Source organism: Silene latifolia, chromosome 4 (genome assembly GCF_048544455.1).
Source record: "Silene latifolia isolate original U9 population chromosome 4, ASM4854445v1, whole genome shotgun sequence".
Taxonomy (NCBI): domain Eukaryota; kingdom Viridiplantae; phylum Streptophyta; class Magnoliopsida; order Caryophyllales; family Caryophyllaceae; genus Silene; species Silene latifolia.
Window position 1 is genome coordinate 103,464,372 of NC_133529.1, and position 13,287 is coordinate 103,477,658.

General features: G+C 39.2%; 1 protein-coding gene across 1 annotated transcript; it reads left to right on the plus strand.

The window, feature by feature from the left end:
• Positions 1 to 3,052: 3,052 nt before the first annotated feature.
• On the plus strand, positions 3,053 to 4,258 carry LOC141651857 (uncharacterized). The gene is made up of 2 exons (XM_074459550.1): positions 3,053 to 3,522; positions 3,607 to 4,258. Exons 1-2 carry the CDS (start codon positions 3,053 to 3,055, stop codon positions 4,256 to 4,258), a joined length of 1,122 nt encoding a protein of 373 aa, XP_074315651.1.
• The last annotated feature ends 9,029 nt before the right edge of the window (positions 4,259 to 13,287 follow it).

Sequence of the window (13,287 nt, forward strand, 5' to 3'; positions counted from 1 at the left end):
ATGGCGGAACTATCAGGTAGACAAGATCTCGTTCCTTCCTAATGGTGTTTTTCTAGTTCGTTTTAAGACAAGGTTAGCATATGAGGCTGTGATGAAACAGGGTCACTTCCTGTTTGATAACAAACCCCTAATAGTTAAACCTTGAAGTGCTGAACTTGAATTGGTTAAACATGAGGTGAAGTCTGTTCCTGTTTGGGTTAAATTCCATAGGTTGCCCTTGAAATTTTGGGGGAAGGGGATTGCACGTATATCTTCTCTTCTAAGGGAGTTTATAAAATGTGACCCTGCAACTGAGGAGAAGACCAGAATAGGTTATGCACGTGCCATGATTGAAGTAGTTTTTGGGAAAGATTTGCCTGATAAAGTTAGGTTTTTGGATGAACATGGTGAAATTGTTGAAATAGAAGTTGAATTTGAGTGGAAGCCAGTTGTTTGCTCTGGGTGTAAAGGTATTGGGCATAATTCTGTAGACTGCAGAAGGACTAAGAAGAAATCTGTTAACCAAGGAGCAGCTCATAAAACTCAAACCAAGGTTTGGAGGCCTAAACGTAAGCAACCTGAGCCACCACAGCGGCATAGCAAGGTAATACATCCACTACAGAAGGGTAAGGAGATTGCTCAAACCCCTGCTGTGGTTACTTAGCCTGGAACCCAGGTTGAAATCCAGTTGAAAACTCCTGTGGTGTGGCTCAATTCTGGGAAATACACTATGGGTCCTACTCCTATGAGGCCTATTATGAGAATGAGCAGGCAGGAAAGTACAGAAGGAGCATATAGTGTGCATACTTTTGGTCAACATACCTTCTTAGAAGCTCTGAATACCTCAGCAACACCCAAGGAAGGCATTGGGATAAGTGGTAGTGTCTCTCACCCTGGGGTGGGGGATGTATAGCCTTGGGTTCTGGAATGTTAGGGGGCTTAATAATCCTACAAAGCAAAGGCATATAAAATGGTTTATGTATATGAACAAAGTAGGTTTATTTGGCCTCCTTGAGACTAAGGTTAAGGCCTTGTCTCTAAATAGTGTTAAGGGAATTCTCATGGATGGATGGAGTTTGTCGACTAACAATAGATGGCATAAGGGAGGTAGGGTTTGGGTACTTTGGGATCCTACCATTTTTCATGTTGACTTCTGTGATTACTCAGCTCAATGTATCAACATGAGAGTTACTGAAATTGCTACAAATACTGTCTTTAGGTTGTCTATGGTGTATGCTTATAATGATATTATTGGTAGACATGAGTTATGGGAGCAGTTGGAGAATTTTGTTGATACTAGTGCTGAACCCTGAATAGTTTGTGGGGATTTTAACTGTGTTTTGTCTCATTCTGAAAGAGTGGGTGGTAGTAGCAGTGATACTGAAATTGATGAGTTCCAACATTGTTTGACTAGGTGTGGTTTGGTGGATAGTCCAGCAATGGGATCTCTTTTTACCTGGAATAATAAACAAGAGCCTGCTACTCGTGTTTACAGTAGATTAGATAGGGTTCTGATAAATGGTGAATGGAGTACCCTTATGGCAGATATGTATGCTCATTTTCTTCCAGAAGGAGCCTTTGATCATACCCCATGTGTTATAAAATGCAGGAGCCAATTGGCTACACATAATAAACCATTTAAGTATTACAATATGTGGGGTAAAGCTGCTAATTATATTAATGCTCTGAATAGTTGGTGGGATGTACATCACCAGGGTACTAAGATATTTTGGCTTGTTAAAATGCTTAAGATGCTTAAGCTGCATCTCAGGAATTTCAATAAAGAGTTTTTTTGTGACATTGAAAACACCTCTTCCATGGCCTTGAAGAATTTGGAATACATTCAACTTCAAATTGTGAGGAATCCTGGGAATGCAGATTGGATTGCTAAGGAGATTGTAGCTCAACAAGACTATAAGGAGTTACAGGCTGCCTGCACTCAATTTTTAAGTAAAAAAGCAAAAGCAGCCTGGATTAAAGATGGAGATTGTAATTCAAAATATTTTCATGGAGTGATTAAAAGTAAGTTCATGAGGAATCAAGTGTTGATGATTAAAGATGTTCATGGAGCTGAATTTGATGATCCTCATGGTATTCATGAAGTTTTCTTAAACTTTTACAAGGATCTTCTTGGTACTACCAAAGAGACTACACCTGTGAATGTGCATATTGTCAGGAAAGGGACAGTTTGTGATTCCAGACACTGGGAGATCCTGCAAAAACCAGTTACAGCTACAAAAATTAAGGAAGCTATTTTCTCTATCCCTGGCCACAAAGCACCTAGCCCTGATGGGTTTTCAAGTGCTTTCTTTAAGGACTCGTGGAGTGTGATAGGAGAGGAAGTTAGTGCTGCTGTTCTGGATGTGTTCAGAACTGGTAAAATCCTGAAGCAAATTAATGCCATAACTCTTACATTAATACCCAAGTGTAAGATGCCAACAAGTGTGACTCAGTACAGGCCAATAGCATGCTGCAATGTGATATACAAGTGTGTGTCTAAACTCATGTGTAATAGATTGGCTAGGGTTTTACCAGATCTGATCAGTCTAAACCAGGGAGGGTTCATCCAAGGTAGGAGTATAATTGAAAACATCATGGTGTGTCAGGATTTAGTAAGGCTTTATAATAGGCAGTCTTGCTCTCCAAGATGTATGTTTAAGATGGACCTCATGAAAGCGTATGATTCTGTAAGTTGGAGATTTGTTCAGGAGTTATTGGATGCATACAAGTTTCCTCCTATATTTAGCAAGCTGTTAATGGAATGCATCACAAGTGCTTCATTCTCTCTTTCCCTTAATGGTGAGACCTTTGGCTTTTCCCTGGCAAAAGAGGGTTAAGGCAAGGGGACCCAATCTCACCATTGGTGTTCACTTTGTGTATGGAGTACTTGAGTAGGATTCTATCTTGTGCTACTGACAAAATGAAATTCCATTTCCACCCTCTTTGCAAGAAAATGAAGTTAACTCATTTAATGTTTGCTGATAATCTTTTATTGTTTTGCAAAGGAGAAGCACAGTCTATTATGGTTATGTTGAGAGCTTATTCTGCTTTCTCAGCTGCTTCTGGACTGTAAATGAATGCACAAAAGTTTTGTGCATATTTTAATGGAGTCAAGACTCAGCTGAAGAAAGAAATTCTAGCTATTTCAGGGTTTAAAGAAGGCACACTGCCTTTTAAATATCTTGGAGTAGCCATTACTGCAGGGAGATTAAAGAAGAAGGACTGTGCTGGGCTAGTGGATAAAATTGTTGAGAGGATTAGAAGCCTGGGAGCTCAAAGATTGTCTTATGCTGGGAGACTTGTATTGGTTAATTCTGTCCTAACCTCTATGTATACTTATTGGGCCTCTATGTTTGTCCTCCCTAAAGGTGTGATGTCTAGAGTAGATGCTATCTGTAGGTCCTTTTTATGGGAAGGTAGGTCAGAATACTCTAGAGTTCCTCTGCTTGGCTGGGCTAAGGTTTGTGTCCCTCTGAATGAGGGTGGATTAGGAATAAAGCAGAGTCATATTTGGAATAAGGCTTCTATTGGGAAGCTAGCATGGTGGATAGCAGCGTAACCAGATAAACTATGGGTACAATGGGTTTATCATGTGTACTTAAAAGGTGCCAGTTGGTTTGACTACAGTCCTCCTGCAGATTCCAGTTGGCATTGGAGGAAAGTTTGCAATGTCAAGGATCTGATCAAAGAGGGATTTGTAGATGGACAATGGAGTATTGGATCAAGAGGGTTTACTGTTAAAGGCTGTTATGAATGGTTAAGAGATAAAAGAGTCCAGGTTGATTGGCATAAGGCTGTCTGGTGCTCTATGGCTTTACCAAAGCATTCTTTTATTGCCTGGCTAATCTCAAATAATGCGCTTCTGCTGAAAGATAAACTGGCTCATCTTCAGATTTCACAGGATGACTTGTGTTGTCTGTGCCAGTCAGATTCTGAAACGCATAAACACTTGATTGAGGAGTGTCACTTCAGTAAGAGCCTACTACGAGGTACTGGTCTCTGGCTGGAGTCTGATATTGATCAGAAGAATGTTCTGAATGCTATTGCTAGGAAGAGATGGAGTGCAATTCGTAAGAAGCTGTATACTTCTGCTGTTTTGGCGTGTTGGTACATGGTTTGGATGCAAAGAAATGGTGCACGTATGCATGGAAGTGTTACCAGACCTGAACTGGTAGTACAGCAGATTAGAAGGATGATTGTTAGCAGATTCCATGAGTGTAAACCTAGAGTAGTTAATCCAAAAGATAGAATATGGTTATGTAAGGTGCAACTCATTTGATACTAGCACAAAATGATGTATGGTGTTAAAAACTCTTGTAATTGCGGTTATCAATGAAAGCTTACATTTTAGCAAAAAAAAAAAAAAAAGATTAAGGAGTCTTACAACCAAAGATTACACCTTTGAGTCGAATTAAGAAGAGGAGATTAGTTCTCCATGCTAGATCTAAACCCAATTAAAAGATGATAAATCTCCAATTTACAAATTAATTCTTCAATAATGCAAAAGATGTGTTAACCCAGAGGAAAACACACTATATATAGTCTAATACAACCAAGTATCCATGGGCTAAAGATGAGAGAAACCCGTAATACAAACGGAAGTAAACCCAGAAAACTCGCACGGTGCGAAATATTGGGGCAGGAAATTCGCACCGTGCGAGATCCTTGCTGATCTCCGTCTTCAATTCGTTCCTTGCTTACTTCTTGAAAGGCTTATTCATGGTGTCTTTGGTGCTTGATCTTGGCCTTTCTTTGCTGCTTTTCTTGCACCGAATTACCTTCAATTCTTCATTGATACTTCTTTGTTGAATGTAGTAACATTTGGTATTGGATTAAAAACATTAAAAATGCCCAAAAACCCTTTGAAAAATGCTACTAAATGAGCTCCAAATGCAATAGAATGTAGGTAGAAAAGGGAGCTCATTAAACACCCCACACTTAGCCCTTTTCTCGTCCCAAGCAAACTAGAGTAAAGCTCATCACCGCTAGGCTAAAGAGACGCATGGGCATGCTCCCAATTCTCCTTACTTCTCACACACTCCCTCCTTATATCGCCTTCATTAAAACACACGGTCACTTTCCGGCAAGGCACCATCATAGCAAGTAAGTGACCCGGCCAAATACCTCCAAAGCAAGTCTCCCTTCCCTCACTTGCACTCCTTATACCATCCCTCTTCTAAGATGATCCTAGCCCACCAATCATTCTCCGTCAATTCATAACAACCATTCACCATACTCCTTATTTCTCCCCCTTATCACTTCAACAATGCACACACAAGGTTACCTAGGCTTAACAACATCTCATAACACACAAAGTAGGTAACCCTACAACCTCCATCATTCCTAAGCAATCTCAACACCTCTTCTTTTCACTTCAACTAATCATGACCATAAGAATCTCCAACAACACATCCACTCATTTCACCATTCACGATGTTTACCAAGCTAATCAAAATATTGGCTTCAAACACCCCCTACTTAGACTTGGCACACTTCTAACTTACCCTTCCAGCCTTTTAGAGCTCCACCACTTATGTCACCACCACCAAATGGAAGTATTCATGTATGTGACATGATTTCAAGGCTCCAAAGAGTCAACAAAGTTTTTCAATTTCTTTTTTTTCCTAATTCTCTCATTTTGCCTAAATCGTCCTTTCGGGTTTTCGGTTTAGCTCTTTTCCTTACCTCTACTCTCGTGGCCCGCACTCATTTTTTCTTTTTGCCCGGAGCACCCTTTCGGGTTTTCACTCCGACCTCGGCCACTTTCCCATTTTTGCCTAGGATGCCCTTTCGGGTTTTCATCCTAGCCGGGTTTTTCTTGTCTTTTTCCTTTTTTTTCTATTGGGAAATCCCCGGCAACGGCGCCAAAATTTGACACGCCTAAAATGTCGCTATTTAAGACGACCAAATTAACAATTTATAAGCCACACTTAATACTAATTTAAACTAATTCTAAGACAAGTAAAGTAGTAAGAAGGGGATCGAACCCAAGAGAAGGGGGGTTTTGCAATGGTGAAATCAAGAGAGCAATTAGAACAATTGTGACAAATTAACAACAAGTATGTAAAAAGGGGGGGGGTTGTTTTGGTTGGTTTTCAAAGACAAAATGAAATTCAAATAAGAGTGAACAACAAGTAATCAATCAAACAAGTTTTAAGATGGAAATTTATCAAGTTCATGGAAAACTTAATCCGACTTAATAAAGTGAGACACTTTAGTTGATGAAACCACTCAATCAATCCTTCTAATTAATATTATTGCCCTAATAGTGAGATTAACTCTCCAAATTTCCTTAATTAGAAGTCAACCACAAGGAAATCACACTTAGTAATTGACCCAACTTATTAATTCCTCTAGTAAAAATCACACACATAGATTAATTAACAAGAAGATGAAGCAATAGGAATCTAATCGGTGCAATTACTCACAATGAAAACATAATTAATGAGCAATCACAAATTAATCTCTCAAATGTTAACTAAACCAAGAAGAAATCACATTCATTAGTCTAATAACAAGTTGTTGCAATATGGGATTACAAAGAAATCACACTTAATAAACCCAATTACATGTAAATTAAGGAACTTGGCAAGATTAAGTAACAAGGAAATCACACTTAATTACCATAATCTAACAAGGATTTCAAAATTAAGCAATTAAACACAAGAGATTAAGAACAATAATAATAATTAAGGAAAGATTAAGGAGATAAAGTTAATTTTAGGAAAACCGGATGGCATGAGAGGCTCTCTCTAAGGCGATTTTCTTTCCCTTTTTCCGGTCATGGCTCGTCCTAAAAAAACCACCGCACCGATCGCTCCTCCTCGTCGCGACAGGTCTCAATCGGAGTTAATCGCTAATGAGAACCCTGTGACACCTCAGGTACATCTTCTAAATGATAGTATTTCGCACGCTTTTGTTGCTTCATCGTCACGAAACCCTAAATCGGTTGCTGTTCCTAGGATTTCACCACCTAGAACTGGTAATCCAGTTGTTACTGCTTTGACCATACCTGTGATTCCGGTAGCTAAACCTACTTGGGCTGAGCGTCTTGCGAAGTCCCCCGTGGGTATGGAATTACACATGGTTAAGGAGTCTTCTGAAAGTGTAGTGGTTATTGATGCTGAGGATATTATGGATGAGATTGCGTATTGGGCAAACACGTTAGTGGGGAAATTAATTGGAGGGAAGCCTTCTCTAACTCAGGTTAGGGAGTTTGTGGGGAAAAATTGGAACCATGTGCAGAAACCTGAGGTTTTATAATATAAGAAGGGCTGGTTTTTCTTTCGTTTTCCCAGTGAGGGTGATTTATGTACTATTCTAAGAGGAAGTACATGGAGTTTGGGTAATCATTCTTTAGTTTTGAAGAGATGGTCTCCTCAGATTTCTAAAGAGCTAGATACTGTATCCAGAGTACCGGTCTGGGTTAGATTACCTGAGTTGGATCCCATCTTTTGGTCTGCGAAGGCTTTGAGTAAAGTTGCTAGCAATATTGGTACCCCCTTGTATGCTGACCCTGTCACTACACACAAGGAGAGGTTGTCCTTTGCTCTGATTATGATCGAGGTGGATGTGTCTCAGAAGTTGCCAGATGATATTCTTCTACATACTCCTTTTGGAGAGGTTTTGCAGAGGATAGTTTATGAGTGGTTACCCTACTACTGCTCCCACTGTAAGAAGCTGGGGCATGAGGTTCAGAAGTGCAGGCTCCTCAAGCCAAAACCAGTCCAGGCATCTGCACCTGCTGTGTCAGTTCCTGATAAGGTCCCCACCCAGGTTCCAGTTGTTGCTGATTCAGTGGTCCCAGTTACTCAAAAACACCAGTGCTTGACACTGCCCCAGTTCCAAAGGCAAAGGAGGTGGTGCTGGTGAATAAGTGCTACCAGAATGAAAGTTTATTGGATGTCTCACATACAAGAATTATACCTGTGTTGACTGTCTCAGTTGATGATAGGGTGACAGTTCACTTTAAGGAGTTGGATGTTAGTGAGGCCAAGGATCCACCTCCCTTACACTCACCATGAGGATTGGAGTATGGAATATTCGAGGTATGAATAAAGCGTTTAAATAACGTGAAGTAGTGTTGGAGCTTGTGTCCTCCACAAATTAGTGTGATAACATTTGTAAATCTCTTACAGGTTCACAAGGGTATACTTCGTATATTTAATCAGTTGATTAACGTTTACCTAATAAAGGTTGGCTTGCTAGAAAGTTTGACGTTATTATCATACAGATGGCGGTGATCAACTGGTCCCTAAAGGTCACACCTATAGGATGTTTTTGAGAAATGTGGTTGTAGAAATATAATCACATTGATGCCCAAAATGACTAAAAAGTTAGTCAATGTGTTGATGAGACAATTATTTAATGAAGATTAAATAATATTAAGTTGAGACGAATTAACTGTCAATTCGTAAATTAAATATAATAAGTTATATTTAAATTAAATATCCATAAGGTTAGTTTGGACGAATTAATCTGTTAATTCGTAATTAAATATAATTAGTTGTATTTAATATCAACAAGTTGAATGTGTCATAGTGGTAATAGTGAGGGTACACAAGCCAAGAGGTCATGGGTTCGATCCTCACTAGATGACAATTTAACACACTTTATATATTTTTGGAAAGACCAAAAATAAGGAGAATTTTACTCCTTATTTCGGTTAGTTTGGACGAAATTTAGGAGAGTTTTTATTTTCCTAATTGACTTCAAGTTTCGGTCTGTATAAAAATAAAGGTAGAGAATTATTTCTACCCTAATGCTTTTTCTTGACCTTGCCTCCTCTCTCTCATCACAAGAACACAAAAACAACTAAATTTTACAGAAAATTTTAGATCGATTTCTAGCATAATCAAAGGGCATATCTCATATCGTCTTGGGTGCAACTAATAGGCGAATATCAATTTTGATATTGTTCTTAGGCCATATTTGCTAGGACCAAAGGTTATTTCTGAATCCTTTACTTTTGTTTATGTATTTTATTTTATGACCATTGATCATCTTTATTAAATCGTTATAATCCTTCTAAATTAAGGGAAGTATACAGATTATTTCCCACAAGTAGTGGATTGTTTCAAGGAGAATAAATTGGATATTCTAGGTATCCTGGAAACTAGGGTGCGTAATCACAAGTTTAACTATATTAGTAGAATGGGGTTTAGGTGTTTTACAATTCTCAATAACTATGCTCATCATGATAATGGTCGTGTATGGGTTATTTGGAATAAAGCAAGTCTGGTGGTCACTCCTCTTTCTATTGAGGATCAATGGGTCCATGTTCAAATTGAGTCTCCTGGTAATCCACTTATCCAGGTCTCTTTTGTTTATGGACTTAATTATATGGAGGGAAGGGTTGGGTTGTGGTCCTTTATGCAGAACTGTCTTCCCACTATGTCTTGGTTATGTGTGGGAGATTTTAACTGTGTTAGAAGTACTGAGGAGAGAATTAGTAGTAATCCTCCTAACCTAAATGCTATTGATGAGTTTAATGAGGAAATTGATCTATCAGGGCTGGAAGATCTTAATACTTATGGTTGTACCTTTACTTGGACTAACTAGCAGGAGGAGGAGGATAGGAAGTGGATGAAATTGGATAGAGCTATGGTCAACTCTGATTGGAATCAACAGTTTCCTTCAGCTTTTGCTGATGCACTAGAGGCTGAGGTGTCAGACCATTCCCCCTTGATAATTACTGTTCCTCATAATGAAACTCAGAGGCCTAAATAGTTTCATTTTCTTAACTGTTGGGGTCAGGATCCTGCTTTTACTAACCTGGTTAGGGAGACATGGAAGGAGGAGGTGCGAGGGTGTTCTATGTATAAATTGGTTAGCCATCTGAAGTTTGGTAAAGGGAAACTCAAAACTCTTCATAAGGGAGGCTACTCCAATGTGTCTGATAGAGCTAAGGAGGCCAAAAATGATCTTCTGCAATGTCAAGCTAGCATCTAGAGAGATCCTTTAAATTCTGCATTGCTGAAGTTAGAGGTGGAACTGGTTGAAAGGTACTGTAAGTTGAAAAATGCTGAGCTGAGTATGGTTTACCAGAGAGCTAAAATATTTGATGTAAAGATGATGGATGCCAATACATCTTTCTTCTTTGCTAAGATGGCAGCTAAAAGAAGCAGGAGTCATATAAGTAAGATTAATAATATGGCTGGAAGAGAGTGCACTTCTTTTGACAGTATTTCTGAGGCTTTCCTGGATTACTACAAAGGGTTGCTTGGCACTGAAACACAGATTAAAGATTTTGATAGGGATATTATTCTGAAGGGACACTACTTACCTCAGGATAAGAGGGCCCCTTTGATTGCTAAGGTCACTGAAGAGGAGATTAAGGATGCTTTGTTTTCTATTGATGTTAGAAAATTTCATCTCAAAAGTTTATCTTAATCTTCAAGATTTTGATCTTTCATAAGTGAATCTTGGTTTAATCGTTTTACAAGACTACTATCTTCACTAGTAGTGTGCTACATCGCCTTAAAAATGAAGATTTCATCATCGATTTGGTCGAAAATTTTTGAACTAAGTGAGAATATGAACAATTTTTGATTTCATCTTAAACATAGTTTAATAGTATTGTGAGACTATAATTTTATTGGGGGATTATCATAAAATGATTTGAATTTTTCCGCCCTAAAGGGGTGACAAACTTTCCGAAAAGGTTGTGACAAGTATATATAAGCTTTGACTATAACATCTTGTGAAGTAATGAGAGATTTATCAGTCTTAAATTTTTCGAAAATGAGTGGTTGTAGATACCTCCTTTCTGCACCTCCCGCAAGCCACCCGGTGATGATTGGGCCGCATGTTTGGTACACGGAACGATTTATGACAATTCGTAAGTTTATCGTCAAGTGATAGCTCAAATACTTGTGTCTACCCCTTGATCGTCATCTACGCGCCATTACGGTCGTTTTGACAGTAATTAGAGTTCATTTGGAGTCCGGGTCAAAAACCGTCTTCATTTTCTAAAGAACCGTTTAAAATGCCGAGTCGGAATGTTCTGGAATATTCCGGATATTTCTATTCCATAATTTTAATCTTTTAATCTTTTGGCAAAATATATCCCGAAATTATATTTTAAACAATAAGGAAGTTGAGATCTACCGCAATTCCATAACAGAAACGCGGAAAATCTTTCTTCCGCAGGAGGAAACTCCTGGGGAAAGGACACAGCACCTGCTAAGAGTCCAGGTCATGATGGGTTTTCATCTGGGTTCTTTAGACAAGCTTGGAGTATCATTAAAGTTGAGTTTGTAAAAGCTATTCAGGATTTTTTTTAGGACTGGGAAGCTGCTCAAAGAAGTGAATGCTACCATTATCTCCCTTATTCCAAAAGGAGATAACCCTACCTCTGTTCAAGACTTCAGACCAATTTTATGCTGCTCCACTATTTACAAAACCATTAGTAAAATTCTTACTAAACGAATGAAGGAGGTGATGCCTGACCTAGTAGGTATGGAGCAATCTGCCTTTGTTAGAGACAAAGTTATAGGGGATAATATTTTGCTTGCACATGAATTGGTTGCTGGGTATGGTAGACAGAACTCCTCCCCTAGATGTGTTATCAAAGTTGACATTAAGAAGGCGTTTGACTCTGTTAACTGGAAGTTTCTTCAAACTATCCTGCCTCTCTTTGGATTCCCTGATCAGTTCTGTCACTGGATCTTAACTTGTATCACAACTACCAGGTTCTCCCTTAACATCAATGGCTCTTCTGTGGGATATTTTGAGGGAAAGAGAGGGCTCAGGCAGGGAGACCCTCTGTCTCCCCTGCTCTTTGTGTTATGCATGGAGGTTTTATCCAGGATTCTTAGGAGGATGCAGGAGTATCATAACTTCAGTTTCCATCCTAAGTGCTGCAGGTTAGGGCTAACCCACCTTATATTCGCTGATGACCTGCTGGTGTTTGCTAGGGGGGGACTATCCTTCAATTAAAGCTGTGGAATATTGCCTCAAGTTGTTTGCTGATTATTCTGGGTTGCAACCTAACCCATAAAAGACCAACATTTACTTTGGAGGGGTGCATTCTGAGGTTAAGGACATAATTCTGAGGGACACAAGTTATTTAGAGGGGACTTTTCCTTTTAGATACTTGGGAATCCCTCTTCACTCTTCTAGATTGACCAAAGAAATGTATCACTCTCTTATTGAGAAAATCAAAGGAAAAATTACTCATTGGGCAAACAATTTCCTTTCTTATGCTGGCAAGGTGCAATTGTTAAACTCTGTATTTATTTGGTGTTGAGAATTTCTGGTGTGCAAGCTTTATTTTACCAAAGGGAGCGATTCAGGAGATTGATAGGCTTTGCAGGAAGTTTTTGTGGAATTATCAAACTGATAGGAAGCCGATCTTCTTTGCTTGGAGTAAGGTTTGTAGGACTAGACAACAAGGGGGGTTTGACATTCGAGAAATCTTGAGTTGGAACAAAACGTTGCTGCTGAAAATTTTCTGGAAAATCTCCAAAGATACTCAATCCATTTGGGTTCTTTGGTGTTACAAATATCTCATTCAGGGGGCTGATTGTTGGACTGTGACCCTTGGTAAGTCTAGTTCAATAATCTGGAAAGCCTTGCTGCATGCTAGAGATGAGTTCATTGCTCTGGCTGGCTCACTTACTAATGCCCAGAACTTGTTGAGGGACTGGAGCTCCACCGGTAAGTTGATGCTTCATAAAATCTATCCTATGTTTCATGGCAGACATCCTAACCTTTCATGGGCAAGGCCTCTCATGGATCATGTGGTGATGCCTAGGCATTCTGTTATTACAAGAATGGCAGTTCAGAATGGGTTACCAACTGTGGATAATCTCAACAGAAGGGGTCTGGTTATTGTTAATAGATGTGCGTTGTGCTTGGCTGATATGGAGAGTAGCAAGCACATCTTCTTTGCTTGTCCTTATTCGAATGAGGTGCTGTAGAGAGTATTGCTCTGGTTGGGCCTCACATGAAGACCCCTGTGCTTAAGACAAGAGCTGATAAAACTGTCTAGGTACAAGGGGAAGGGATGGAGAAAGAAATGGGCCAGATGCTGCATTGCTGCTGCTGTGTACCTTCTATGGTAGGAGAGAAATAGAAGGCTGTTTGATCACGGCTCTTGGTCTGTTGAGCAGCTGATTAATCAAATTAAATATTTTGTCTCCGTTAGATTATTTTCTAATGTAAGTGATTCCCTATTAGATGAGGTAGTTGATCAAATGATTTCGTAAATATAAGGAATCATTAGTGGCTTGCTTTGTAAGGAATGTTTCTTATTCTAATGAGAAGCTTATTTCTTCCAAAAAAAAAGGAAAGATTAAGGAGTCT

What these genes read in the sequence shown, in the direction of transcription:
- LOC141651857 (XM_074459550.1), top strand. Translation starts at nt 3,053, where the DNA reads ATGAATGCACAAAAGTTTTGTGCATATTTTAATGGAGTCAAGACTCAG. An exon ending in TCTATTGGGAAGCTAGCATG is followed by an intron (nt 3,523 to 3,606) that starts GTGGATAGCAGC and finishes GTTTGACTACAG; the next exon opens with TCCTCCTGCAGATTCCAGTT.